The sequence below is a fragment of the Zosterops lateralis genome, assembly GCF_965231275.1.
Source record: "Zosterops lateralis genome assembly, chromosome: 12".
Classification (NCBI taxonomy): domain Eukaryota; kingdom Metazoa; phylum Chordata; class Aves; order Passeriformes; family Zosteropidae; genus Zosterops; species Zosterops lateralis.
In genome coordinates, this window is record NC_139772.1 from 17,626,863 (window position 1) to 17,653,270 (window position 26,408).

Genomic DNA, 26,408 nt, shown 5'->3' on the forward strand with positions numbered 1-26,408 from the left:
TACAGTGCTTTGATAAAATAATGCCTATGTTTTGCATTTGAACCAAGAACTTTCCAGTACTGTGTTACCAGATTCCAACAAAAATGCTGCAAGGATAAATAAAAAAGCCAAGATATCCCAAGGCTGTGCCATATGCTTGTCTCTGGAGGGTAATGGATTCTCAATCTTTCTATGAATACCTACTTAACAAATGCAGTGTGGGAGGAGAGGCTGGGGGCAGACAGGGATCTGAGCCCTTCAGGCCACAGTGACAGGTACAGCCTTAAACATTGCATTGACTGTGTGTTCTCTCCTGTGTAGAGCTCAGTCTCCATCAGGTTCAGGGAAATTCAGAGTGCTTTTGGGAGGGGATGGAAAGGTTCCATGAATTCCTGCCTGTGTTCTTCACCTCCCTCACTTCACACACATCCTCCAATTCTTACATCAGTGACTTCCAGGTCTGGAAAAGTTCACAGACCTTGTGACTACGAAGACAATCATTGATGTTTGTAGTGAATCTTTCTTTCTTTAATGTACACCATGAATATCACAGTAAAACCCATAAAACTTAACTAGGAACCCTTTGGGCCTTAGATGTGATGTGTTCTTGCCATTTAAGTAATTTAACATCCACTTCTCCATGCCATGATAATCACTTTTTCCATTCCAATTCTGTGCTGAATGTACACAGGGGCTTGGTAAGGATTTAAAACAATTTACCAGTAAATCACACACCAGCCCTTAAAACCTAAATCTCTAATCAGACCTATCAACCATATTGAAGTTTTGTTGCCACAGTAAAAGCCAAATTCCAGCCCTACCGCTGTATTTTTATTATGCCACTTATTTTTTACATAATGTCCACTTTGAAATACAGCAGCAGAAAGCAACCAGCAAACTATAAAAAGAGCAACCAGCATTTATTGGAATGCTGCCTATTTGTACTGGTGTAATAAAGGTCTTGTCAGCACTTCCATTACAAAATGCCAATTTTCAGAGGTTTATAACTCTGACATAACAACTTCCTATGAAAAGAAATTTAGAATGTAGAGTCTCTGCCAAAGAGCATTGAAACTTAAATACAGCTTACGTTGGCCGGGGCATTTTAAGTCAGAAAATAAATTAAAAACAATTCTGACTTAACATTTTCTTGAGCTGGTGCCACTAAAGAAAAAAAATGAGGCTTTGATAGTAAAAAGTGCCAGATCCTGCAGTTCTTGTACATGCAGAACTCCCTTGAAGTTGCCTGAGAATAATTTCTGTGAGAGCCCTGAAAGGAGTGCCATTATACATTTTTGTAAATGTCATCAAGAGTTATATTAGCTTTTTGTAATTTGAAAGACTGAAATGTTATGGTGTAACATTGCCCCTGGGCACACAGGCAGCATGATAATGACTTTGAGAAGACATTCTGATATGCAGATTACGTGTAACAATAACAATTTGTTATCATCAGACCATTAATGGCAGTAATTTAGACCTCTGCTTCACACCCAGAGGATTCACAGGATGCCTTATTACATGCACACCTCTCAGCAAGGATGTGATTCCCATGGGGAAAACTCATGGCCTTTTGAAATGCAGGGAAGAGCAAAAGGCATCCAGAGAAGGAGTTCTGTTGAGTGGGGAAAAAACCAAAATACTCATCTATAGAGTGGAATAGTTTGAAAAAGTTTTCAAATGAAATATTTGTATTCTCTTTGGAAGGTTTCTGGACAGCATGCCAACATTACATGGAAAAAACCTGGAACAGCCCCAAGGCTGGGATACACAGCTGGATTATGGAGAATCAAAGCAGGAACACACACATCTGAATTTAGATTCCAAGCCCAGGACACACTGCAAGACCCCTCCCTGTGCTCTGTGCATGGTGTGACACAACACAGAACCTGGAAAGAAGGAGCCAGGGAAAGATGTCAGCACTTGAATTCTGCCTCACTGCAGAGACATTGCAAAGTCAATGCTCATGTGGGTGAATATATGAAAACTACAGCAACAGTTCAGAAGTTGTTCAGAGTTCTCATGGAATCACGGGATGAGTGAGGTTGGAAGGGACCTGGTCCAGCTCCTGCTCACCTCAGCTACCCAGAGCCCAGAACCTTGTCCAGGTGCCTTCTGAGTATGACAAAAACAAAAGACATCTTATTCAGTGCTTCTCTTCATCCCATGAAGAGAAGTTATGAGGTATAAATATATAAAGAATCTGTAAGCTAAGAGAACACCTTGCAAATGGTTCCTTGTTGTCCTCTAATTTGTGATGAAGAGTCTGATAAAGTGCAAGTGAAGTGTTTAGGCAGAAGCTGCAATTAAAATACAAAGTATGATGACGTAAAAATATTAGTAAGAGATGGGGATTCTACTGGCAGAGGAAAATACATCTCAATACGCCAAAAAGACCTCTGTGATCATGAAGAAAAAACATATAAAGTCAAAAAGGTGAGCAGAAAAAAACCCAGTGGACAGTTTGAGAAAGTTATGTTTCCTTATTGAAGATAAAAGTAAAAAAAAAGGATTTAAGAAAAATAATTTTAGTTTAGAAAAAGCTATGGTCTATAAATGAATTTTTGAAGCAAGTGGTTCTGCTAGACAGACTGTATTAGAACTCTATAAAGTTTTTAGCAACTACATCTTTTGATCTTGCCTGTTAGCACAAAAAAGGCACAAAACAAGAAAAAGTTGATTTGTTCCAATTCTTTTTCTCCTTTAAAAATAGGAAATACTAGTACAAAGAAGCTGTAACAATGTGGATTAGATAAAGATGATACAGAAGGAGATGTCAGGTGTAGAACTGAGTCTAAGTTACCTCCCTCTGTGTTCAGTATTGCAGTTCATATCAAAGATACCTCAGTGCCTCAGCTGCAGCTGCCATCAGACTGGGCTCCATCATCTCCTCCGCTGACAAGCAAATTCCTCATGTTTCCTGTCTGGGACTTTCAGAAGAATCCAAATCACCCCTCCCTTAGACCCCTCCTGAAACTCTCAGCCTTTACCAGCCCTAGGGAACTGCTCACAGCTCTGCAGTGTTTGCACAGCAAAATGGCAGCAGGTGATTAAATGTTTTATCCAAATTCACACAGGAAACCCAGGGCCAAGCTAAACAGAAATGTTCCAAACTCCAGAACAATTCCTCAATCAGAAATCCATCACTCCTGTAGAGTGCTCTGAGATCACAAGGTCTTAATCTTCGTTGGGGGAACACTGCATAATTTACAGGAGGGTCACATATAATGGATGAAAATGTTATAGGAAGTGACAGGACCCAGCTAAGCAAGGTTAGGGAGCAACAAGTTGGAAAAGGCTACATGAATTAGGTTTATTTTTTATTATTTCCAATAAGCTATATTTTAGCTTCAGTTTTAGGTTAGACTGAATGAGAGTTTCACAACACAGAATGAATAAAGCCAGAAAGTTTTACCTGTGTTTATGAAAGCGGTGTGAAATTGTTATGTCATTAAAAAAAAAGAAAAAAATTCAGTGTTCATGTTCAAGACAACCCAATATTCTTAGAACAGAACAGAGAACTTTCATCAGCATTCAGAGATTACTGTTGGTGCTCCTTTTAAAGTTTATGACTTTAACACCAAACTCTGCTCAAAACTCCACCAAGAGGACTTCATTCCTGACTTAGCTCAGAGTCAGATGTAGGAAAAATCCCAAACCTACAGAGTTACAGTCACTGTTCAGGCATGTACACAGTCCTTTATCCTACAGCCATAATGAAGTTTGCCAGTCTGAGCCCAGGGTTAGCCAGGCCAGGCTGGGGGCTCAGCCTTTGCTCTCCGCACACGGGCAGACAGCTCCCACTGCTTCCCTGATTCCTGCAGTCGGCTCCGCACCCAGCGTTACCTTTGGAGGACCCCACCAGCTCTTCCTCTTCAACGCCATCAAGCAGACATCTGGTCCTTTTCTTCAAGTTCTATTTATCTCTCCCTAACAAGCTGCCTTATTATCTCACTTCAAACAGGGGCCCATCTTCACTCCCTCTCTAATCAGTGCTGATTACCAAGTGTGCACATCCTATCATTTTAGGATATGCAAACTCTCTCCCCAGACTAGACAGGTCAACTGGTGCATTTCATTTCTCTGCTGCGTTTGCCTCAGTGTGTAAGATCTCTGCGTTCATCAAATCATGTATTCTCCCTCTTCCCTGCCCTCTGAATGGATTGCCTTCTAGGCAGATTTATTATATAAATATTACATGCTAATAATTACATAAATATGTCACTAATTACTGGCTGCTTGCCAAATAAAGTACGTCCTAATTAGACAGAATTAAATGAAGACCAAAAAAGTGACATATTTTACAACAAGATCACCCATAAAAATTACAAAATCAGGAGTTAATGGGAAAATAACCTAAGTGGCACAAGACCCCACAACCAACTAAAAAAAAGTTTTGTCTTCCTTATTCTCTAAAGATTGATGTCAGAAGCTGTAGTAAAAAATCATTTAAACATTTCTGTTTCCTTCAGGGTGTCGCTGCTGTATTTGCTGTGACAGAGAAATACAACTAGTTCTTAAACAGTCACCTCCTCAAAATGAGTAAGGAGGAAATAAAAGGGTATGTAAAATAGAAAATATAATCTTATTTGAGCACACCAGACAGGTTCAGGAAAATGCAGAGACACAGAATTCACATAATAATCAGTCATGGTCACCCTATAGGAACAGTGGCTGTGATTCCAACAGGAACTCCTTCCTCGTGTAAAATACTTGTGGAATTGGTTCAAAACAAGATGCAAATTAGAACATGATCTGAGCCTTTTAAGCTCACATTATAATGTCAGTTGTGTAATAGTTAATCAGATGAGCCTTAAGGCTAAGTGTGAAAATTCAATATCTCCTATGTTTAATGGAGGATCCACGTGCAAATAGTCTGATATAATGACAAAAGGAGGTTTTTCCTAATCAAAGGAAAAACTTAACAGTTAATAGATGATGATTCCTGTTTAAATTGTTTTCATTTTTAGCCTGTTTATTCTTCCTCCAGTAGAACAGTGTTGGTGGTCTTTATATTTTTACTGCAACTGAAAGTTTAAAATGAGACTCCTATCTAGTTTCTCATTAATTGACAAAAGTGCAATTAGAGCAACTAATAAATTAATCCCTCCTCAACAGTCTGTATTTAGGATATGGTAAAATGAAGGTATATTCCATAATGAGAGCAAATCAATAAATTTACAAAGGAGAAGGAAGGGAAGGGAAGGGAAGGGAAGGGAAGGGAAGGGAAGGGAAGGGAAGGGAAGGGAAGGGAAGGGAAGGGAAGGGAAGGGAAGGGAAGGGAAGGGAAGGGAAGGGAAGGGAAGGGAAGGGAAGGGAAGGGAAGGGAAGGGAAAACATTCTTGTGCCATATTTTCTAATCAGGTACTTAGGGATAAAATCCAAATACTTGAAACAAAAGCTAACCATGAGGTGAAAAGAGAAGAACTTCTTAGATACATTGTGACTCTGCTGAGTAATATATTGAGGTGATGATGGAGCAGAGGCTCTACCAGAACCTTTGGCCTCCTCCTATGCAGAATTAAACCCATTTCCAGCAAATCAAACATAGTCAGTGCATTGTCCATGAACATTTCCACCACAGAAATTGGTTTTAGCAGAAAACCTGGAGGAATCAGGTGTACCCATCAAGCCAGAAGTGGTACTCAGAAATCTCTTAACTATTTCAGAAGGTAGCTGATTAAAAATCTGAAAACTTATTTTCAAATATTATATATTCGCTTAGCTATAAATACTATATTTAATTATTTATTTACTTTATTTATTTACTTACTTTATTTATTTATACCAAATTTATTTTCAAATATTATATATTCACTTAGCTATGAAATACTTCTAAAGTCCTAGAATATCATAATCATGGGTGCTATGAGTTTTTAATGAGTTATGTTAGAGCGCTTAGGGAACTTTTGATTAAAGGCTGGTGGAGCAGTGTTTCACAGAGTGCCGGGATGGGTGAGGCTGTCAGTGCCCAGGGGCTCCTCTGGTGCCACCTCCCTGCTCCAGCAGGGCCACCCCAGAGCACAGGGCACAGCAGTGTGTGCACAGGGCTCTGCAATATCCCCAGGGAGGAGCCTGCACAGCCTCTGGGCACAATCTGCTCAGGGCTGGGCACTGCCCAGGGCACAACTTGTGCCTCCTGTGCAGGGGCAGCTCCTGGGCTCAGCCCTGCCTGTTGATAAATTCCAAGGAGCTGGAACTGCAGATCTTAACTGCTGTTAGTGGAGAAGTTCTGCACTCAGTAAGAACACCACCTTTCTGTCTGCTAAGCAGTTCAGTCTTGAGACCTTGATTTAATGTCTATTTTCCCATCATGTGTCTGAAATTAAGTCACACTGAAGATTCAATTTGTTCTTCTCTGCTATTTCTTTCATCCATGTTCCATGTTATTACTAAACCAGATTTTCAAGCTAACTTACTGACCAAATTCTTTCACTCTCCTGTTTTGCTTTCACAACCTTTTATCCCTTACTTGCTCCTCTTTAGATTGATTATGAAATTAATGCAATTAACTGGGAAAAGAGAGCTAAGGACGTTACACTTCTGAGCTTGATGAAACTCCTACAGCAGGAAAATTCACAGCTGTCGAATCCATTCCCTCATCATGAGTAAGCACTGTCATGCATATGGTGCACAACACTGACCTCAGATCTTTTTCACTCAGATTGCATCTGGTTCTCAATTAGTTTGATTTATAAAATGAAACATAATTGACGTCTTGGCAACATTCTGTTGCTAGCAGCACAAATAATAAATTAAGAACGAGTGAAGTAAAAGTCTCTTTAGTCATGTATGCATAATGGCAGGCTGCATATATTTGGGATGAGCCTGGGTCTCATCACTCCCACTGGATGCTGTTTGGGGCTGGGTCATGTTTGCACTAATACTCTGCAATAACTGTGTAATTGTGGCTGATTCAAATGACCAAAAAAAGGCAGTCTCTGAAAGGATGGGATGCTGTGGGAATTAGTCTGATTTTCCAATGTGCATACACAACTCCTCTGTAGCTGTCTGGAAGTTTGCATTTGGGAGGATTGGAAAGCAGTTGTCACCACAGAGCTAAACTGAACTAGGATGGAAAGGTTAAACAGCATTTGGAACAGAAGCTCCCATGAAACACTTTGCCAGTGCAAAACTGTAGAAAGTCCAGACTTGCTGGGGAGCACAGAAGAGGAGCTGGAGATGCTTGGAAGAGGACAATCAGCTTACCAGATGGCCCCTTCCTTGCTGCTTCATCCATCAGGTTGGCCTGTCCAGTCCAGTGAAGACTTGATGGATCACCTCTGGCTTAGGGCGGAGGAGAGAGGGAATCTGTCTGCAGTCCTGCATCCTGAATACAGGAGAGGAGTGAATGAGGATCCACATGGACAGAACAGACAGAAGTGTTGCAGGGTGGAGGAGCTGGCAGCTGAGTTAGCCTCTGAAGGGTTGATCCTAGTTCTCTGTTCCAGCTGTGTGCACTAAGAAGGAGTCACCTCTTTGGCTTGCCGAAGTGGTGAAAAGCACGTAACCACTGCAAGAAGCTTATATCACCCAGACAGGGCTAAAAAGTGTTTGCAGAAGTGCACTGAGTCTTCACCTGGTTTGTGGTTCTAATCAGAAAGGAGTCTGAAAAGAGCAGTGATCTGCATGCAAGAAGAAAGCTGGGAAAGACAGCAGAAGTAGGTGTCAGTGAAGGACAAAGGATTGGAGTGGAAAAATGCTGCCTTCCCTCCTACATTAATGCAATCACTTCAGAAAACAACACCACAGCCATCCCTGCCAGGGAAGTTGTTTCAAATCTCACTCAACTGCTAGTCAACATCAAAGGAAAGCAGAACTTCAGGGAATAACAGAACACAGCTGATAGTGAAGACAGTAAAGAAAGAAGGGGGAAAGGAAGCAGAAAGTCACCAGCAGAAAGATACATTCTGAGAATATTCACCAGCATTCTCAGCTAGGTGGGACTAACACTGCAGTACCATGGAAAAGTGTAGCCTTGCTAGGAATAGCAAGGAGTCACATATTTCACTATATATCGCTTCAACTGCAATGTGAAATCATACAGTGAAAATGGAAATGCATCCAACTGCCTGGCAAGACAGAACCTCTGAGCACTACTGGAATGTATTGGGGTCCCCTGGGAATATTATCATTAACTTGGAATTCTACCAAGTCTTCTAGAATCTGAGAATAATCTAAAGATGTCTAACACTGATTTCCTCCACAGGAGCTCATCACTTTGTCACTGGGAAAGGGCTCCTGTCTTTCAGTTCTTAGGCACAGTCTGTTACTTCACATGACATTACATCTTAGAATTGTCAGATATGCAAATAAGAAAATTGATTACTTTTCTCACAAAGGATAATCTAGCATGTTTTCTGATCCAAAGCAGTTTCAGGTAGGTGAATTGTCTAAGGACCGGGGGAAAGTAGCCTGAGTACCATAAATAGGGAACTGTTTGAACTATATCAGGGACTTGCCCGTTGCCACCCAATGCACTCACTCCAGCAAAGCTGTTTGCAGTGGCTGAATATCACTTTTTGCATATTGATGGAGTGGGAGCTTGAACCAGTCCTTTCCTTTCCATGGTGCTGGCACAGTGAGGGAGGTGTGGCAGCACAGTGTCCCCAGTCCACCCACAGCCCCACCATGATCCTGACACACTTTCCAGCAGCAGAACAAGGCACAAGAGAGACATAACTCTTAAAAGGGGATCAGCCGTTTAGGATAACTTGCAGACCATCAGTAGAATGTGTTATTTCAGGCCTGTAAATCACATTTTGTTTTTAGGTGAGAAAGGCAAGGATGCATCCAAAATATAACTGTTTCTGGGAAAAAAAAAAAAAAAAAGCCAGATTATTCTTAATCCACAGAATGACAATGTTTCATAGAGCTTAGGTACCTTAACTAGCACATGATTTGTTTTGATAATATTTAGACCTTCCTACTCAGCAAAATAACATCTTTATGCTTTGTTTTAATTTAACTTACCATTTTTAATAGAAGCAAAAGAGGAACTTATTGAACAAAATCTTTCAAAAATGCTACAAAGGAAATATTTCACTAATTTTGTGCTAGCAATTTCATTATTAACTCTATTATTCATTAAAAAATCAATAAACTGACGTTCTTCTGGCATGCACAGGTTATAAAAATGTTGAACTTTGCTATTTAAACAACTCCAATTTAAATGCCATGCTGAGAAAAAGATTGATAGTATGATGTTTCTAATACATTTTTCACACTATGAACACTCCTGGAGAAACATGATGTGTGCCCGTGGATGGCAGATCCTGACACACAAGTGCCAGATAATGGGGTACTTTGAGTTTGTTATTTTTTAATACATTGCAATGCTTTATTTTTAAATCTGCTCCTTTCACACTGCTTGCACCTTGTTATGCAAGTATTCCTTGTGATTTCTGGTGACAAAACCACATCTATTAAAAGAGCTGTTGATCAATGCTTTTTCTTAGATTATGCCTCATATTCCTTTATGTCTTCTGGATGTTATTCCATACCACTAATATTGACAGATGGTAGAAGAATAATAACTTATAAGCAAGACTGAGCACATCACTTAATTTGAAGAAAACCACTAACAAGGATGTGATTTGGTATGTTTTGGAGTTTGAAAGTCTAATTACTGATATATAAAGGGAATGAGGATGATAATTAAACACATCAGAGATACAAAAGCATGTGCTTTCCCTCAAGCAGTGCCATTGTGGAACACCCTCTGGCCCATGGCAGCTGGGCCACAAAGTTTCCCCAAATTGCCTGAAACTGCAGCAATGCGTGAGGATGTGCTGCTCACATCCAAGGGACCGTCTGGGTGCTGTTATTCTGAATGTTCCCTGCACATCCACCCAGAAATGATGGGTTTAATGATGTCCTTGCTCTGGCAATTTGTACCTGGGGTCAGGGGGTTAACTTTGAAATTGGGCGAAGTGGAAGGAGGGCAATGAAACAGAAGAGTCACCTCAGAGCTCTCTGAGGGATATATTTGGAGAGAAAAGTCAGTCAAAAACCACAGGAGGAGCTTCAGTTGGCAGCTGAGACAATGACAGAGGGACTTATCCAGAAATGCCAAAAGAAACTGTTTCAGGGAAAGACTTATTTTAACACATGAGAGTTACTCTGGTGGGAACAAAAGACTCACCCTCCAGGTATGTATTTGACAGATGCTGCTAAAAATACTTTCATGAGAAAAGATGGGGAAAAATCCAGGTTTTATTGTATTAAAATCACAGTAAGAGAGAAGTACTTAAAAAAAAAGTGATAATAACTTGTCTTATTATTTGGGATATCTAAGAGTGTTTGGATGTTAATTGTTTTGCTCAGCTATCGTGGAAGTTTAGAAATATTTGGGTTTTAATGATAAAGAGGTGATGAAATACAAATAATCCATAGTATACAAAGGCATACAAGGCAGTGATTGAAATGATTATAGCAGGCCATTTCCTTTAAAACACCTGGCAGTGCCTGCACTGTCAAGGCAGCACAAGGAGGACATAAGCAAGACTTAACTTGAAGAAAAGACCAAAAGAAATAGACATTTAAACATGATCACTCTTGGAGCTATTATATGTATCATAGATGTAATAAACTAAGCATGGCTGAGAATAAATATTAAGTTTGTTAGAGAGAACCAACAGAACAGAGCAGTTCATCCCTTAAGTGGATACATAATGCTTCAATTAAAAAAATCCAAATCATTTTTACTATGCACTCACTAGAATCAGGACCAAATTCAGAGCTCATCTTGCCAGATGGACACTGAATATTTGAGGGAGAGAGGAGGCTGATTACTGCTAATCAGCCTATTACAAGCCAAATCAGGCTACTGGATTTCTGCAGGACTATGAGCTCATGCCACTAAGGTTCTTAACCCAAAGGTAAGCCCTGCCCATGGGCCAGGCAACCCCAGAACTGCTCTGCTACGTAAGCCCTATAAGAAGCATGGAATATCCTATTTTCCAGGAAAGATGCACCATTTCTCCTGTCAGAAGAATTACTGCACCAAAGGCACTGTGGAACATTTAATTTGGGGTTTACTCCATTAGGAAACAGGTTTTGCCATCAGAAAAATGGAACAGCAATGGCAACTTCTCGTGGGAAAAACTTTGGGTCTCTTTATGGCAAAGACGTGTTTGGTAGTTTTTGACAGTAAAAACTGCATCGGCAGAATATCAAAATGTTTGCATGTGTGAAAATACTCCTATCACAGAATTCTGTTCTCACTTGAACAATCTAAGGGAACCTGAAGAATTCAATGCTGAAAACAGGTACTGCTGTGAGGGTGTTGTTTGGGATGCAGCAGAAGACCCATGTATAGGCACTGGATTTTAGGTAATGCTCTGTGAAGACCATTCACCTGAAAAAAAAAGGCTGTCAACAAATTCTAATTCCATTTCCAAAGGTCTCATTTCAGTTTTCTGATGCCATGACAGTACAAAATCCTCATCAGTTGTCTAAGTTCCTGTCAGCTTCTTGTCATTTATTGTGAGCCTACAGCTTTTTTGGAAGGGTTAATTCCAGTCAGTCTACAACACATTGCTAGGAGTGTATCAACACTTGTCTAAACATCAGATATTTTCATCTAAAATTGGAGGTTTACTGGTTCGAAATTTCTCAGACACACCACAGAAAACATGAATTTTCAGTTTTTTCCACACTTCTGCTCCTGTGCAGTAAAACCCAGCACAAAGGCACGTGAAAAGTGCCCAGAGATTCAATCAGGAGTTTGTGCAGTCAGGGACTTGTTATGTCACAGAGTCACAGCTTTAGTCACAGGTCTAACACAGAAAACATGACATGATTTTCATGTAGCATTAAGTTCTTACATTTTTTTATGTAACTCTATTATTTCTCTTGAGAGGGGATAAAGGTTTTTGCACCTGGCAATCCAAGTGCTCAGTGTGCCTTGATTACAGCTTGAGAGGGCATGATTGCCTCCCTTTGGATTATCACTCCCTGCCCAGGAAACCAAGGCACTAAACCTCCAAACCTCACCCAGGAACGGACATCTGAGCTCAGAAAAGGACAGAAGAAAAGCAACAGGAGACATGGAAAATAAAGATAGCTAAAGAGATAATCTACAGACATTCAGTGAGAGGCATGATGGCATGTAAATTTACATTTTTTCCATTATTTACATCAGAAAGGCACCATAGCCTCTACAGTTTTGGGTATCTTGTCTACAGAGGGGATTGTAAAAATGGAAATTCAACAAACCAAACAAATGAAGAACACCAGGCACAGATTCTGCTGCGAGCACAGCATAAATTCTATATATGTAATAAAATCTGAGAAGTGTTTGGGGTTTTTTTTGTGTGGTTCCTGATGAGGATACCTGTTGTGTCACTTAGTTAAACACATTTCTCAATAACAACGTGGCCAATCATAATATTTGCAGTGTATGTCAGCAGCACAGTTAATTACTGACTATCATGGGAACTTGCCTTAGGGTGATCTGGAAGGTTTGAACAACAGAATCAGCTCGTGTGCAACAAACTAAATTGATTAATGGTGATGCTTCTGCTCTATACAGGAAGGAAACATTGCAAATCACAGGCATCTTATGTATTCTTTGGCATGAGGGACAGAAAGAGGACCCTGCAGCTTTTTCTCCTGGCAGGTTGGCAAACTGCACCAATGTCATCACACTCAATGTCACCATTACATGGTGGCCAAATGCCACACAGTTACCTAAAGCACAAGAGAGCCCAAAAGGGCAATATCATCTCTTGAGGAGAGGTACTTCTGTTTATCTCCACCCTCAGGGGAATTCTGAAGAAAGGCAAGGTATGAAAAATGATTTAAATAAAGAAATGTGCTAATTCTAGCAAGTAAAAACTAGGTTTCTACAGGAGGTTTCCTGAGAAAGTGCAGTCCCTGTGTGGTATTTGCAAGAGGACAGCATTTTGTCAGCAGCCATCGAGTTTCTGCTGCCTTGAAAAATTAATTTGGCAGAGCCAAGACTCTGGGAGGAAATTGAGGCTGAGGACACAGTCAGGAAGATGTCAAGGATTTTGGCCACCAGTGTGAGGGAACGCTTTTCTGTTCCAAGCTTTACTGTGTTGAGCATTGATCTGATCTCCAGAAAGGAGAGGAGGTTTTGTTACAGGCATTTCCTTACAGTTCCAGGCCACACCAACTATGGACAGTAGTACAAAAAAAGCAGAAATTTGACTTGAGAATTCAGGCTTTTTTCAGGGATATTGGTGTTTTTCAACATGAATAATCACTCATGCTTATCTGGCAGATATATTTGAGATGAAGTCATGGTCAAGTTCACTGTTTAAGTGGCACAGCTAAATAAAGACTTACTGAGGATCAATGATGTTTAAAGGACATAAAAACTCACCTCAGCCAAATCAGACCCTGATTTTGGCTCTGACAGGAGTATTTGCTTCCTGTGGGAGATCATGTTCTAACATCAACCATGCCCTGCACCCCTGACTGAGCAATCCTGATAGACAAGGATGGCATGCATAGTTAGAATTTTATTATTGGATACCAAAGGATTAAATCAGAAAAGTCTCTTCAAGCAGATTTTTAATTTCAAGAGATTTCAGGTGGTTGTTTTAAGAGGATTTTCACATTTAACTGATTCAAACACATTAAAAACTGCATAAAACTGAGTGGCAATGTGGTAACAAAGTCGGACTTATATTTCTAAAGCTTGTTACACAGAAAGTTTCCTCACTGCCACTCAGCTCAGGACTCATTTTGCCATTGTTTGTGAGCAGGAGCAGGAGTGGGTCTTAAATAGGTAACAGATTGGAAGGACAGGGGTAATTAGCAACGTGAGCTCAGTATTTAAACATGAAGAGAAATGCTAAGATCTTTTTTATTTTGTCATACTGTGCCAAGCAAACCACCTCACATTTAGGATGCTTAATTCAATTTGTGTTACACTGCTGATGATTATGAAATGCGTTTTGAAGAGGTTTGTTTTATCTTCCCCAGAAAACACACAGAGAGTCATTTACTACAAGAAAATAGAGATATAAGTAGAGACACACTTTGTGAATGCTAGAAGAGAAAAACACACCTAAAGAAAAGGAAAATATAGGACGTATTTAAGCAAGTTTAAGAATTTAGGTGCAGTGTCATTTAACAAAACAGTGTCATCATGCTTCTAGGTTGAAACAGATAGAATAAAAAATGCAAACAGCATTTCCTCTTTAATTGGCATTTCATGTATTGCTTTTACACTCCTGCACACACAGCCCACATATATATCTTCCTATTGGTGATGGACTGAACGGGGCTTCACTTTCTTACCTTTTAAATAAGAGACTGAATTTGACTAGAATTCCTGACAGGGTGTGCTTTATTAAAAAGAGCCAAGATAGAACAATGTTGCTGAATATTCAAGTAAGTACAAACACATTGAGCACTCTTTATGGCATTCTTGGGATCAGTCCTAGCTCCTTCTCTCACCTGACCTTCAAACACATCTGTGTGCCAAAGACAAGGATCAGTATAAATTTATTGCCCAACAATATTAAATGGGTCTCTTTTTTTCCATCACAAGTGAATGGGCCCTTCTACAGCCCTGCAAAATGACATTTTGCCCTTCCACAATTGCTCCAAAGCACAGTGACTCAAAGTGCCCTTCTGGGCTTTGCTGACCTAAGGGATTTCTCTTTCTAGCAAAAGTTCCTCACCAAAGTACTTTGGAACCTTTATACACACAACAAACAGGCTGGAAAGGTGCTTTCTTTGGGAGATTTAGTAGATAGTTAATTTTATGTTCCTATCCATAAACACTCAATGTAGGAATCAACATTTATTTATCAGCGTAGTTTCAGATTTTCATCTTACACCATATCTCTGGAATTGCAAATTAACAGGAATAATACAGGCAGTAAATCCATGCTTTCGTTTTCTTTAAGCCAGTGAGCTGTCTTCTGGATCTAAATTCCATATTCATTTTACTTTCTTCTTATCTACTTTAAAGTTATTGGAAATAGCTTAAGAGATATAATGAAGGTACCAATCAGCAGATTATTTACGTTTTAATTGCCCAAAGGACACACTGGTAAAGTAATTGGAAGTCAACAAAACAATTTCAAAGTAAGTTGTTGAGATACACATTTCATGTTTGTTCCATTTACCTTCATTTTTCTTGATGGTGAAATTTGGGTTGTTGACCATTTCAGGAAGAAGGCTGTACAGGAAATAATGCCCATTTTTAGGATCATCCTTGTCAACAGCACTGACAATCTGAATTACCTGCAACACAAATGGGCTCATTAAGTTTTCACACTCCTGATAAACAGACAGTGCTGAAAAAAAAAATGTATTTATTGAACACATTTCATTTCTCTCCATGCCAGATTGAAAAAGGTAATTTATAACTTTGCAAGGCTTTTATAGATCTTAGACTCAAAACCTTGGGAAGAGGAACTGTATCTGCCCCTTTAAAAATGTTTCCAGAATGAAGAGACAGCAAATAAGAAGAGACAGGTAAGAGAGGACAGCAGGAACTGCTGCTGATTTAGACAAGTAATAAATTATTATTCAATGAAAAAAGGAAAATTGGGCTTCAGAAACACTCATATTGCCTGTGGCAATCTTTCATTTATATGACCACGCTTCTCAATGGACCTGGATATATAATATGCCTTTAATCCCTTCTCCTTCCCCCACCCCTCATTCCACTTCATTCAATTATTATTATTTTTTAAATTAATTTGGATGCAAAATTTTAGATGAGAAAAAAATCAAAATTGAAAAAAAGAAAATATTAAGGGCTGTATTTTTCCCCCTTTATTCTAATAGAACCTCAGTTATTCCTCTCCTAGGAAGATATGCTTGTTTGTTTTTTAATAACGTCATTATTAACCAATGATTCCTAGAATAATGCAAGATATTTAGGTGAGAAGAGTGTTCTAAATAGTTTGGATAACTTTGAAAAATCAAGTAACTTTGTATGAAGCATCTCATATGATTTACATGACCAACTGCAGTGTCTGAAGTGGATTTACCTCCATTTACAATTTTTACCTTCTACATTACTCAGGTACTGCAGCTGATCATCTTCAAATCATACAAAGTTGCACAAGACTATGAAAGGAAGAAACACTCTTTTAAAATAACCAGGAGGGTATTTTGGGGCTTTTTGTTTGATTTTGGGAGTTTCTTTGTGACTTTTGGGGGTTTTTTTGTTGAGGTTTTTAAAACATTTCGTGCATTTGCTTTTGATTCCAAAGATTTTCCCGAGAAACAGCAACAAAACCAGCCATGGATCCAGATCCCACCCTCAGATCTGGCTTTCAGGACTAGTTAGCTCATGCTAGATGAGGTTTGTAAGAAATTTAATTAGAATTATTGACCTTTTCCGTGTCCATTCAATCCAATAACAATTGTCTTATGTATTTATTTGTAATGCCTAAAGCAATGCACTGATAATTTCTTGCACAATTAAATTCAAATTAGGAATCACTAAAAATTTTAGTTTTGAAGTACAGAGTGAAAAATGGAAGCAGGGTTTGATGCTGTCCAAATTCATGGAATTTTATTTTAAAATTTCCACGTTTCCCTAAGTAAATGCTAATAATTAACATTTTATTCTGGTTTAACCACAAGGGCTGATCTGTATAGGTTATATATATGATAATAGTCAAAATCTTATTTATGTTCTTCAAGAGTAAAAGAAAGAACAAAATCTTAACCACAGAGATCAACACAAAGCATAAAGACTTGAAATTATGTGTGTAAAAAATGTTTGAGCAAGTAGTGATATTTGTAGGACAACCCAACTTAGGAAGGACTGTGAGACAATTAATTCCCAGCCTAACCATATTCTGGATAGGTCAGCTTTGCCATAATTATTATTATTATTATTATCAAAAATCTATTGAAAAAATAGAATGCTTAAATGCCACATAAATAGGGGGTTTTTTTGATAATTGCATCTATCAACGTGGAAACCTTGATAGGATTTCAAACAAATGTATTAGGAGAGATGGACAAAAAAAAAAAGGCCCTACTCAGCTTCTGCTTTTTTTACTTTAAGAAGTAGCTGAATAATGGATTCTAAAGTGGGAAAAATATAAACAGTGGAAAAATATTTAAGTAGCTTCTGTCTGTCCCAGTGTAGAGATGGAGCCATTTGCAGATGGGAGATATTTTCAGTGTTCTCTGTGCAGAGGTGTCAGGCACTAAAGCACCCCCTGTGACGTGCCCAGGGCTGGAGCAGGTACCAGCAATTCATCATCATAGGGAAGTGCAATTTGGGCTGGGATCCTGAACAAGACAGATATATTTAGACAGATACACTTTATGGCTGTTCAATTTTTCAAACACTGACAGAATGGGAAAGCAATAGGGAAAAAGGATAATGGCACAGTGAAATCTGGAAGGGCAAGTGCACATAACAGGTGCAGTTTATCAAGTTATAATATTTTGTATGTACTTGCATTCCATCCATTCCCTTCGTTGTTTACAAAATCCTTCTCTCTCTGAAAATGCACGAAAAATTACATGCAAAAGACAGGCTCAGTGCAATAGTACATTTGTTGTGTTACACGCACACATCACAGAATTAAGAGTTAGAGTTCCCATAGCAACCTTATTTCTTTGTGCGTTTGCATTAAGATAAGCTCTTAAAAAAAACCCCACCAAACCACAACAGAAAACATAATATATATACAGTGATATGAAACTCTGGTATCTTTTACTCCACAGGGGTGAGGAAAGTCCAGTAATTCTCATTTCCAAGTTTTTTATTACTGTGCTGATAGCCACATTTTACTCAGTGCTGTGTGGTCACACAATGGAAAACTACTGAGGTAATTCTCCAACTCTGAATTTGGGGTTCACAACAACGGTTGAGAATCACAAAATCACAGAGTCACAGAATCCCTGAGGCTGGAGAATCCCTCCCAGGCCATGGAGTCCCAGCTGTGCCCACCTTGTCCCCAGCCCAGAGCACTCAGGGCCACCTCCAGCCCTTCCTGGGACACCTCCAGGGATGGGCACTCCAAAGCTCCCTGGGCAGCCCCTGCCAAGGCCTGAGCACCCTTTCCATGCACAAATTCCTGCTGCTGTCCCAGCTGAGCCTCCCCTGGCCCAGCCTGAGGCCGTTCCCTCTGCTCCTGTCCCTGTTCCCTGGGAGCAGAGTCCGACCCCCCCGGCTGTCCCCTCCTGTCAGGGGCTTGTGCAGAGCCACAAGGTCCCCCCTGAGCCTCCTTTTCTCCAGGCTCAGCCCCTTTCCAGCTCCCTCAGCCCCTGCTGGGGCTCCAGCTCCTTCCCCAGCCCCGTTCCCTGCCCTGGACACCTCCAGCCCTTCCAGGACTCTCTGGCTCTGAGAGATCCAAAACTGCCCCTAGTGCTGGAGGTCCCTCAGCAGGGCCAGCACAGGGGACAGGCACTGCCTTGGCCCTGTGGCCACCCCGTGGCTGGCACAGCCCAGGGGCCATTGGCCTCTTGCCCACTACAGATGTCTTTTCTTTCCTGGTAACAACATGCACACCCCAAAGGAGTTCCATTCTAGAGAAATTGGTCAATACTTGTCATAAAGAAAACAAGCACTGATTTTTTTTCACTCCATATCAGTGAAAGTTAATAACCCTTTGGCTGTTCAGTCTTGAAATTTCTGAAATTCTTACACGTAAAATTCCAACTTTGATGTTGTATTAATACTTCATGCATGCATTTGATTCTGTACATACATTTAGCAGAAACTTAGCAAATCAGCATATTTTGTTTAGCAGACAGCACTGGATTGTAATGAATAGTTAAATGGTCCCCTAGGACAACTTGACTTTCTAATTTGTAGGTTTGTATTGCAGTTCCACAAAGCCACATGTGCTTGAAATAATATATACAAGGATAAGTAGAAAAACAATGTTATTTTCAACACATCATAACTACATGCAATTTTAGTACATGGTACTGTTTGAAAGACTTTCCTTGTGATGCAACTCATTAACCTCACTTAGAATGGTTCCTTATCACTAGTAAACACTTTTCTAATTTTAATAGGACTGATCTTCCAACTCTGGAAAAGCTTTTGCAGCCCCATTGCCGTTCATGGTTATTTCTGCGTTATTTTGCAGACTCAAAACACTGTAAGAGTAGACTCACCACAGAGCAATTTTAACTTGCTCTGTCTGAAGAGTCAAATGCAGGTTCTGGCTATAAAGGGATGGCTCCAGTTGAAAAGGCAAAGATCTACCTGAAGATTTCACCCATTAGAAAGAAAAACAATTCTAGTAGGAGAAGTAAATAAAATAGAGACAAATTGTGGGAGACTGGAGGAGCACTGCACTCAGTATTATATTGCTCCAGTTTAAAGCTGGCTTCAGCTCTCATATATCGCTGTCTGCACCACTCAGGTGAAAATTTTGTAGCTTTGTTTCCAGCAAACAGCACTTCCCTGGAAAAGTCTGAGTATGGACTGGGGAATAGTGAGTGAGGCACTTTTCTTACTCAACATTACAGAAGTTCTGTTCTAGGACTACAGGAAAATAATTTTACTGTGCTGGAGAATAACCAACAGCACAGCTATAGTCAGCAAACCATGAATGTTCTGGTTTTAGTAATTGGAATTATGCAAAGAAAAAAGGGTGTAGTAGGAAAAGGCAAGAGCTGATTTTGGCTAACTTAGAGGTATTATAACAGTACATTCAAATTTTTGGGGGTTGTTTTTTTTCCCCTAAAACTGTCAAAACAACATTTTTGGCAACTTTTTGTTGTGTGTAAAAATGTGCGAGGAGCACACAAATACATGTATAGACAGCTATATTTCCTTCTCCCTCCCTGTCCTCTCCTATCAGCCTGGGGTACCTTTACTCTCAGAGGTAGGTCAAGGCAAGGAAAATGCATCTGGCAGCATTGTACATCAGGAGTTCTTAATCCATTGTGTCACCTCACTAGCACTGTACTTGCTACTGCAATTATATCAGAACCCAAAATAGAACACTTAGAAAGTGAACTGGAATACATGGTGCAATGTATTTAGTGGCTGCACATAAGGTTTTACCAATAGCTCAAATATAATTTCCTTTATGGTAAATAAAATTTGATTTAAACTTAGATTCAAATGGAACTGCAAATGTCAACAGACAGAATACTTTAAGACAATTGCATCTTTCCTTCACATGTAACATTTGAGTTAAATCTTTGGACAACCATCCAAATTAGGTTTTGGCTGCTGTACTAGGAGTAGTACCTTTCTCATATCAGCTATTTCATAACTGAGATATACGTAGTTTCTTGAATTTTTCATCCTTACTTATTAATATGATTTTTTACAAAACTTGAATATAGAAATAAGCATAAGGAAATACAATAAGTCAGTGGAGTTTCCAAAATCTTTACATGAGCTGATAATTTTTGAATGACAACTTCAATTCAGAACCTAACCTTGGTGATTATTCTGGACTGGTTACTGTTCCAGTAGTGTTATTTGTTTAAACACAGAATAAATTGCAGGATCAGTGCCACCTCATCCATGCTGGCAGCCAAATATTTAATAACCATCTGTAAAGTTCACACAAAGATTCGTGCTCAAGAGTGACATCTGCCATCAGATCAAGAGTGTTAGAGGTAATGGTAGATAAAGAATATCATGCTTTAATGAAAGTTTTCTGTAAGTGCTTAAACAAAAGCCTCTTTTACCTGCTGACTCTTAATCATCTCATTTAGAGTTTTATTTCAAAATGAAATGTGAACATTTTTCACCATCTCTTAAACCACTTGAAATTCGATAAGAATACCTAGATAAATACAGTCAGAAAACACTGTACAACAGAACTTCCTGATTTTAGGGAAGCTCACTGAGTCCTGGATAAAGGCGCAGTCATTAGAATTCAATCTGTCCTGGAGAATGTAACTACTCAGCATCAGAAATCCACCCTGAGCTAAACAGAAATCCACTCTGAGCTGTAAGAACTGAAATGCCAACAGTAACATGACTGTCTGCCCATAAGGGCACATCTCCTCTTCGGTGGATAGAGAGAATTCTCATTCCTTAAATGACACATTTTTGACACCATTTTACTGAACAAAAAGGGGTACTAGAAGTCAAATCATCCTCTGTAACAATACAATCCTGGCAGAGGTGGGTTGTCATACACTGCTATATAGGTTGTCATTTAATACTACTAAAAGGAAAATAACTTCTAACTCTCTTGTCAGGTAACCTTCTTTGGAGAACAGTGAATTTAATGTCTAACACCCACATGAGACACAGGAATAGTTGGATTAACAAGCCATGTCATGCTGTCAGCTGCTGTTTATTTAAATAAAATGTCACAATCTAGAAATAAACTGCAAAGTTTAAAAACATTGAATTGTTGTAACACCCAGTGTTTCTCTTGCTGGACAAAAGTTACATCTCATTTACACTGCATTATTTTCTAAATGTCTGTGCACATTCTTGAATCTTCACCTTGTCATTTAGGTGGCATATGAGATATTCTTCCCTATTTCTGTACATTTGTCCTTCAAAATGAATACCTTTGAACAAATCTGCTTCACTTTCTTTGAAAAAGACTTAACAGCTTAAATCCTGCTTCTGACATGTTGCTGTTTACCTCACCTTGGGGAGTGTTGTGAGTTCCTTCACCAAGCTTTTCTTCATTAAATGAAGAAGGAAATAATTTTTTTTTCAATATAATGAAAACTTGAACTTCCCTTCTCCAATACCATCTTCAAACACAATTACAATTTACTTCACTTTCCACCAAGTTCTGGGTTGCTGTCTTATTTTTTTCCTAACTGTCACAGAAAAGTAAGAACTGAAGAGAGATTATAACTGAAATAAGGTCAAGGGGAAATGGGTTTATTGTTTTAACTGTTTATTCTAAATTATACCTGGGAGCATCTGCAATGTAGGTCAATTACTGAGCTGGAATTCAGGCTGGATTATACTTTCACCTACTAACACACATGAACTTATAAAGTGCTGAGCTCCACCACACAGAGTGCAACATTGGGTGCTTAAAGACACTCAGGATATTTTCAGGATATTGTCCCAAAGTACTCACCTTTCATTTAAAACTATACTTTAAGGGTAAAAAAAGTTTGCCTAATTATAGAGAGACATCTCACAGAAAGTGATCATGGGTTTATCTTAAGATAATGTTCAAGCTGTTAAGTTAGTGTTCAAGCTGTTAGCATGAACACATGGACACACATTTTGGGAATAAAGATGACATAAGGTGCCAGGGAGAATATCCAGCCCAGTCTCACACCACATAAAACCAGGGATACTCACTTGTCCAGGCTTCCCATTCTCACACAGAAAGGCCTCGTGCTCTGACGCAAACTCAGGGGCGTTGTCGTTCACATCGAGAACTTTGATGGCCACGGGCACCCGGGACACCTGGCTGTGGTTCCCTAAGGAAAGAAACCAAAGTACCCAAGGTAAGCATATTTAATTGGAAATTAAGTGCAGCAGTGCTTGCACAGTGACTGTGCTCTTCCTGTCTCCTGCCCTTAATTGGGCTGCCTCATCTGTAATGGATCATGGAGCTGGAGCCTGAGATAAAGAAGGATGGCCAGGGCTTTGTGGTTGAAAAGAATAAATAGATCCCTGTTGCAAACAGCATTTGTTGGAGATTAGCTCAATGAAGACCTTTCTTGGTCTAAATTGGTAAGATTTTTCTTTGATGAAGTTTGTATTGTTTTATTGATAAAGTCCATTATATATGGAAAAGGGAAGGCTGCAAACAGCAGAGATTTATTTCTTTGTTTATCTTTGGCAGAGAACAGCACATTTTACTCCATTAATTGTTCTGACTGCACATCTATTATTTCTTCATTGCAAACATGGTTAAAGTGCTGACCCACATTGGGAAAAAGATGGATGGGAGACTGACAGGGGCGAAACTAGATGGTAATTTGAACTATTAAAGCACTTTGATCATCTACCACTGACCAAAACTGTGACCTGTGAACTTCTTTCTTCACTGAAGTAACGACTCATTATTTATAATATAGAGCTATTTTGCATAAAATTGCTTATCACTGTGAAGAGTAGAATGAGCTGTATGGCAAGAAAAGCTAAACCAACAGTTTGCATCTACTTTGAATAGCTTTCAGAGGCAGCTGCCTGTGTCTTTCCCTCAATTCAGCATCATTAATTTGCTTAGAGACTACTTATAAATATTTTAAATTATTTTTCCCCAAGGACCAAACCCATGAATGGAGTTTAAACCGAGGTCACCAGCTGATTTGGAAAGTTTGATAAACTGTTCCACAGCGCATGCACACCTCCCCAGGTAACTCAATCCCAGTTTTCAAAGTCCATATCTCAGTGAATATTATTTTCCAGTCATGATATTCTACCTCATTTGTATCATAAGCAATGACAAATCTCAATATTCAGTGCATTTCTCAGCACAAATGACTACAAAGTGCAAGAAGATCAGGCCCCACCAGTGCTGAGGAACCAACTGGTGGCAACCCTACAAGTGACAGAGATGAACAAAGGCAGAATCACCATATACCCTGGGAGTTTTGTGGTTTCCATCACGGTCAACTCTGTTGAAACCTAATCAAACCTGATATCTTACAGGCCTGTTTCCTCCTTGTGTGCTATAGACAATACAGGATGTTCCACCCACAAATCTAAATGTGCACATTTCAATTGCTCTACTGACGTTGAAATGGCATAAAAATAACAATTTTAAAAATGCAAACTCAAATATACCAGTGCTATGAAAGGCTTTATATTTCTAGGATCATATGAAATATCAAAATTCCTCCTGGAGAGGAGATGGAAAATTACCACACATCAGAATTTAAGTTTTCCATCTTAAGGAGCCAACAGTTTTAATATGGAAATAAACATATTGCAGAAGAAAAAGAAACACCCACCAAAATATTGTATGAGCAATATTTATGTCATTTTGCATCTTATGATCTTACTCACTAACAGGTGAGGAGAACACTTATGCCATGAAATAATAATGTATTTGAAACCAAATAAAACCTAATATGCAAATCATGAATTCCAAACATTTTAAACACTTTTTTTATCTTCACTTAATAAAATACAGACAATGAATCTCAAACTTATCAGAATTCTCAGCACTAGTGTCATATTTAAACACTAAAGATTTACTTTTATCTAAATTAATGAAATGATGGCAGTTCAAATTTTAAAGACATTACAGAGAAATGTAATTAATTAGATAAGCTTCTAAAGAAATTATTCATGTCCCTTGTGACTGCCCCCAAAATGTTTGTCTTTCATCAGAAATACAAACATTAAATTTAAAGATATTATAATTAGAAACTTGATGAGAATTCATTTAAAAAATTAATTTACTAAACACAAGAGAGACCCAGCTGGTTTGGAAATCTCCAACCAAGGGGATATCCACTGCCTTTTAGGGTTCCTGTGACTGTGGTGAAATTTGTTGTTGAGAAAGAGAGAGAGAGATGGAAAAGGAAATGTATCTACAGCTTGTACTGCCCACCACCCTGAATACACTGCATTATTTTGTCATCCCTAACTTCCCAGAGAAATTCACCTTTGTGCTAAGTGTTTTCCTTCACCCTGAGCACACCTATTAGACACATTAATGAGTCCTCACTAAGCAAACCCAGGTTGAAAACGCTGTCAGGATGAAATAGTTCCATCTGTTCATTTCCATACGTTTCATGTCTACAGACTCTCGTCGGTAAAACACATACAGGGGATGTCCAAGCTCAAACCCAGCTCTGCTGGCAGTGCCCCAAATGCTTGAACTGGGAGTGGGAAGGGATTGAAGTGGATCCAGGCTGGTCACACACTGCCGCAACTGCATGGTCACTGCCCTCAGGCCGTTGGGTGTCTCACTCATTAGTATTCATCATTCAGAACTTTTCCTCATTTGTATGAATGGACAGTCAGTTCTTTCTAAACTAAGAACAAAACTGAGTTTAATTACTGCGTGGGTTTTTGTTTAGTTTGGTTTTTTGCCCAGTAAACTCCTCAGTCAGTAGATTTAAGGGAGGCTGAATCTTCTTGGATGCACCAGGGTAGACAGCAAGACTAATTCCTTAACTTCCAATCTGTTATTTTATGCAAAATCATTCAAAAACAGGTTAAGTTAGAGACTGTCTGAAGAACTAACCAGATGTTTAAAAGCTTTATCGCAGTTTAAAAAGACCTACCTTGAATTTCACAATATAAAAGTACCATTAGGGCTGTCACTTGAGAAACATCAGCTTTGCTTAAAAATTTACCACTCTGAGATGCAAGACTGAAAAATATTGAGAAAATTTCCACTAATCTAGTTAAATAGAAGTGTTTTCAAGATAAGGCTGCAAGAAGGACTTAGCTGGTCATTTGAGGACACCACTCTGTGTATCAGTGAGCACAGAACATTTCTGAATTCCAGCACTGAGATCCAGATGAGCACAGAACACACATACAGAAAGGAGCATCAAGGCAGATCTAAGAAGACTCAATGCAGAAATAACTAGTAGAACTTAGTCTGGGTTGAAAAATAAACTTCCAAAAATTATGGAAAATCCTCCTGGGTTTAGAATTGCATATTGAAAGGTTTACAAGGGTTATAAGCCCCTAAAAAGCTCTTCTGTTTCCTCCCCAGTTCACAAAGCTCTACTGGAACATTAAATGCTTAAAATACCCAACTTGCTGAGTAACCCACTGAAACCCACTCAGGATTTAAAAACACTGTAAAGTTTGATACCGAAATGATGAGGCAGATCAAATAACCAAAGTCAAATTAAAAGAAACAAACATTATCAAGCAACTTAGTGTCTCCAAACCTGAATTTTGGAGGCTACAGCCCCGTGTTTTACCACTTGTTATTGGGATCAACATTTTTCTTCCTTCCTGGAAAAAATCCTTCATAACTGAGACATGTCTGTATTGTAGGAAATTTGTATTACAAAGCACGGAGTGTAGTCAACATTGTTACTGCACACAGCAAGAGTTTCTAGGAGTAACTAGAAATAGTAAACACTATTTTTGGTCTTGTACCACAACTAACAAAATATAATGCAGCTTTTCAACTCCCATAAACACTTAAAGACTTCATAAACTTGCTTAAAACACTTCCCCCTGTCTTCTCTCGACTGAAAAAATAGTTTTTGAGAGAAAGAGAATAACTGTGGCCCAAAATGAAGTTTATAATTTGTGTAACCAGAAGAAATCCAGTTTAGTTCAGTTCTCCTGTAGGTAATTAAATCATCCAAAATCATTTCAAAATTCTCTTTAAAAAGTCATTAGCTGTCTTGCATTTTACCTAAAATTTACCTCAACATAAAGGAGGTTCCTAGAAAATGACCCATTTACTATTATTATTATTATTATTATTATTATTATTAATAATAATAATAATAATAATAATATCATCATCATCATCACATGGTTAGGAAATGGTTATTTCATGCTTCTCTGATTCAATGAAATTTCTATGCTAATAACATTTTAAATTAGAAGTAGAGGAAATCCTAGATCTTAC

General features: G+C 38.9%; 1 protein-coding gene across 1 annotated transcript in view; it reads right to left on the minus strand.

Annotated features, from left to right (window-relative positions):
- CDH8 (cadherin 8) overlaps positions 1 to 26,408 on the minus strand; it is a 139,583-nt gene that overhangs the window by 12,082 nt on the left and 101,093 nt on the right. Inside the window, exons 8-9 of the mRNA XM_083870007.1 lie at positions 22,202 to 22,323; positions 15,090 to 15,207 (exon numbers count right to left, since the gene is read on the minus strand). Of these exons, the coding sequence (XP_083726133.1) occupies positions 15,090 to 15,207; positions 22,202 to 22,323 (240 nt within the window). The remainder of the gene's footprint in view (positions 1 to 15,089; positions 15,208 to 22,201; positions 22,324 to 26,408) is intronic.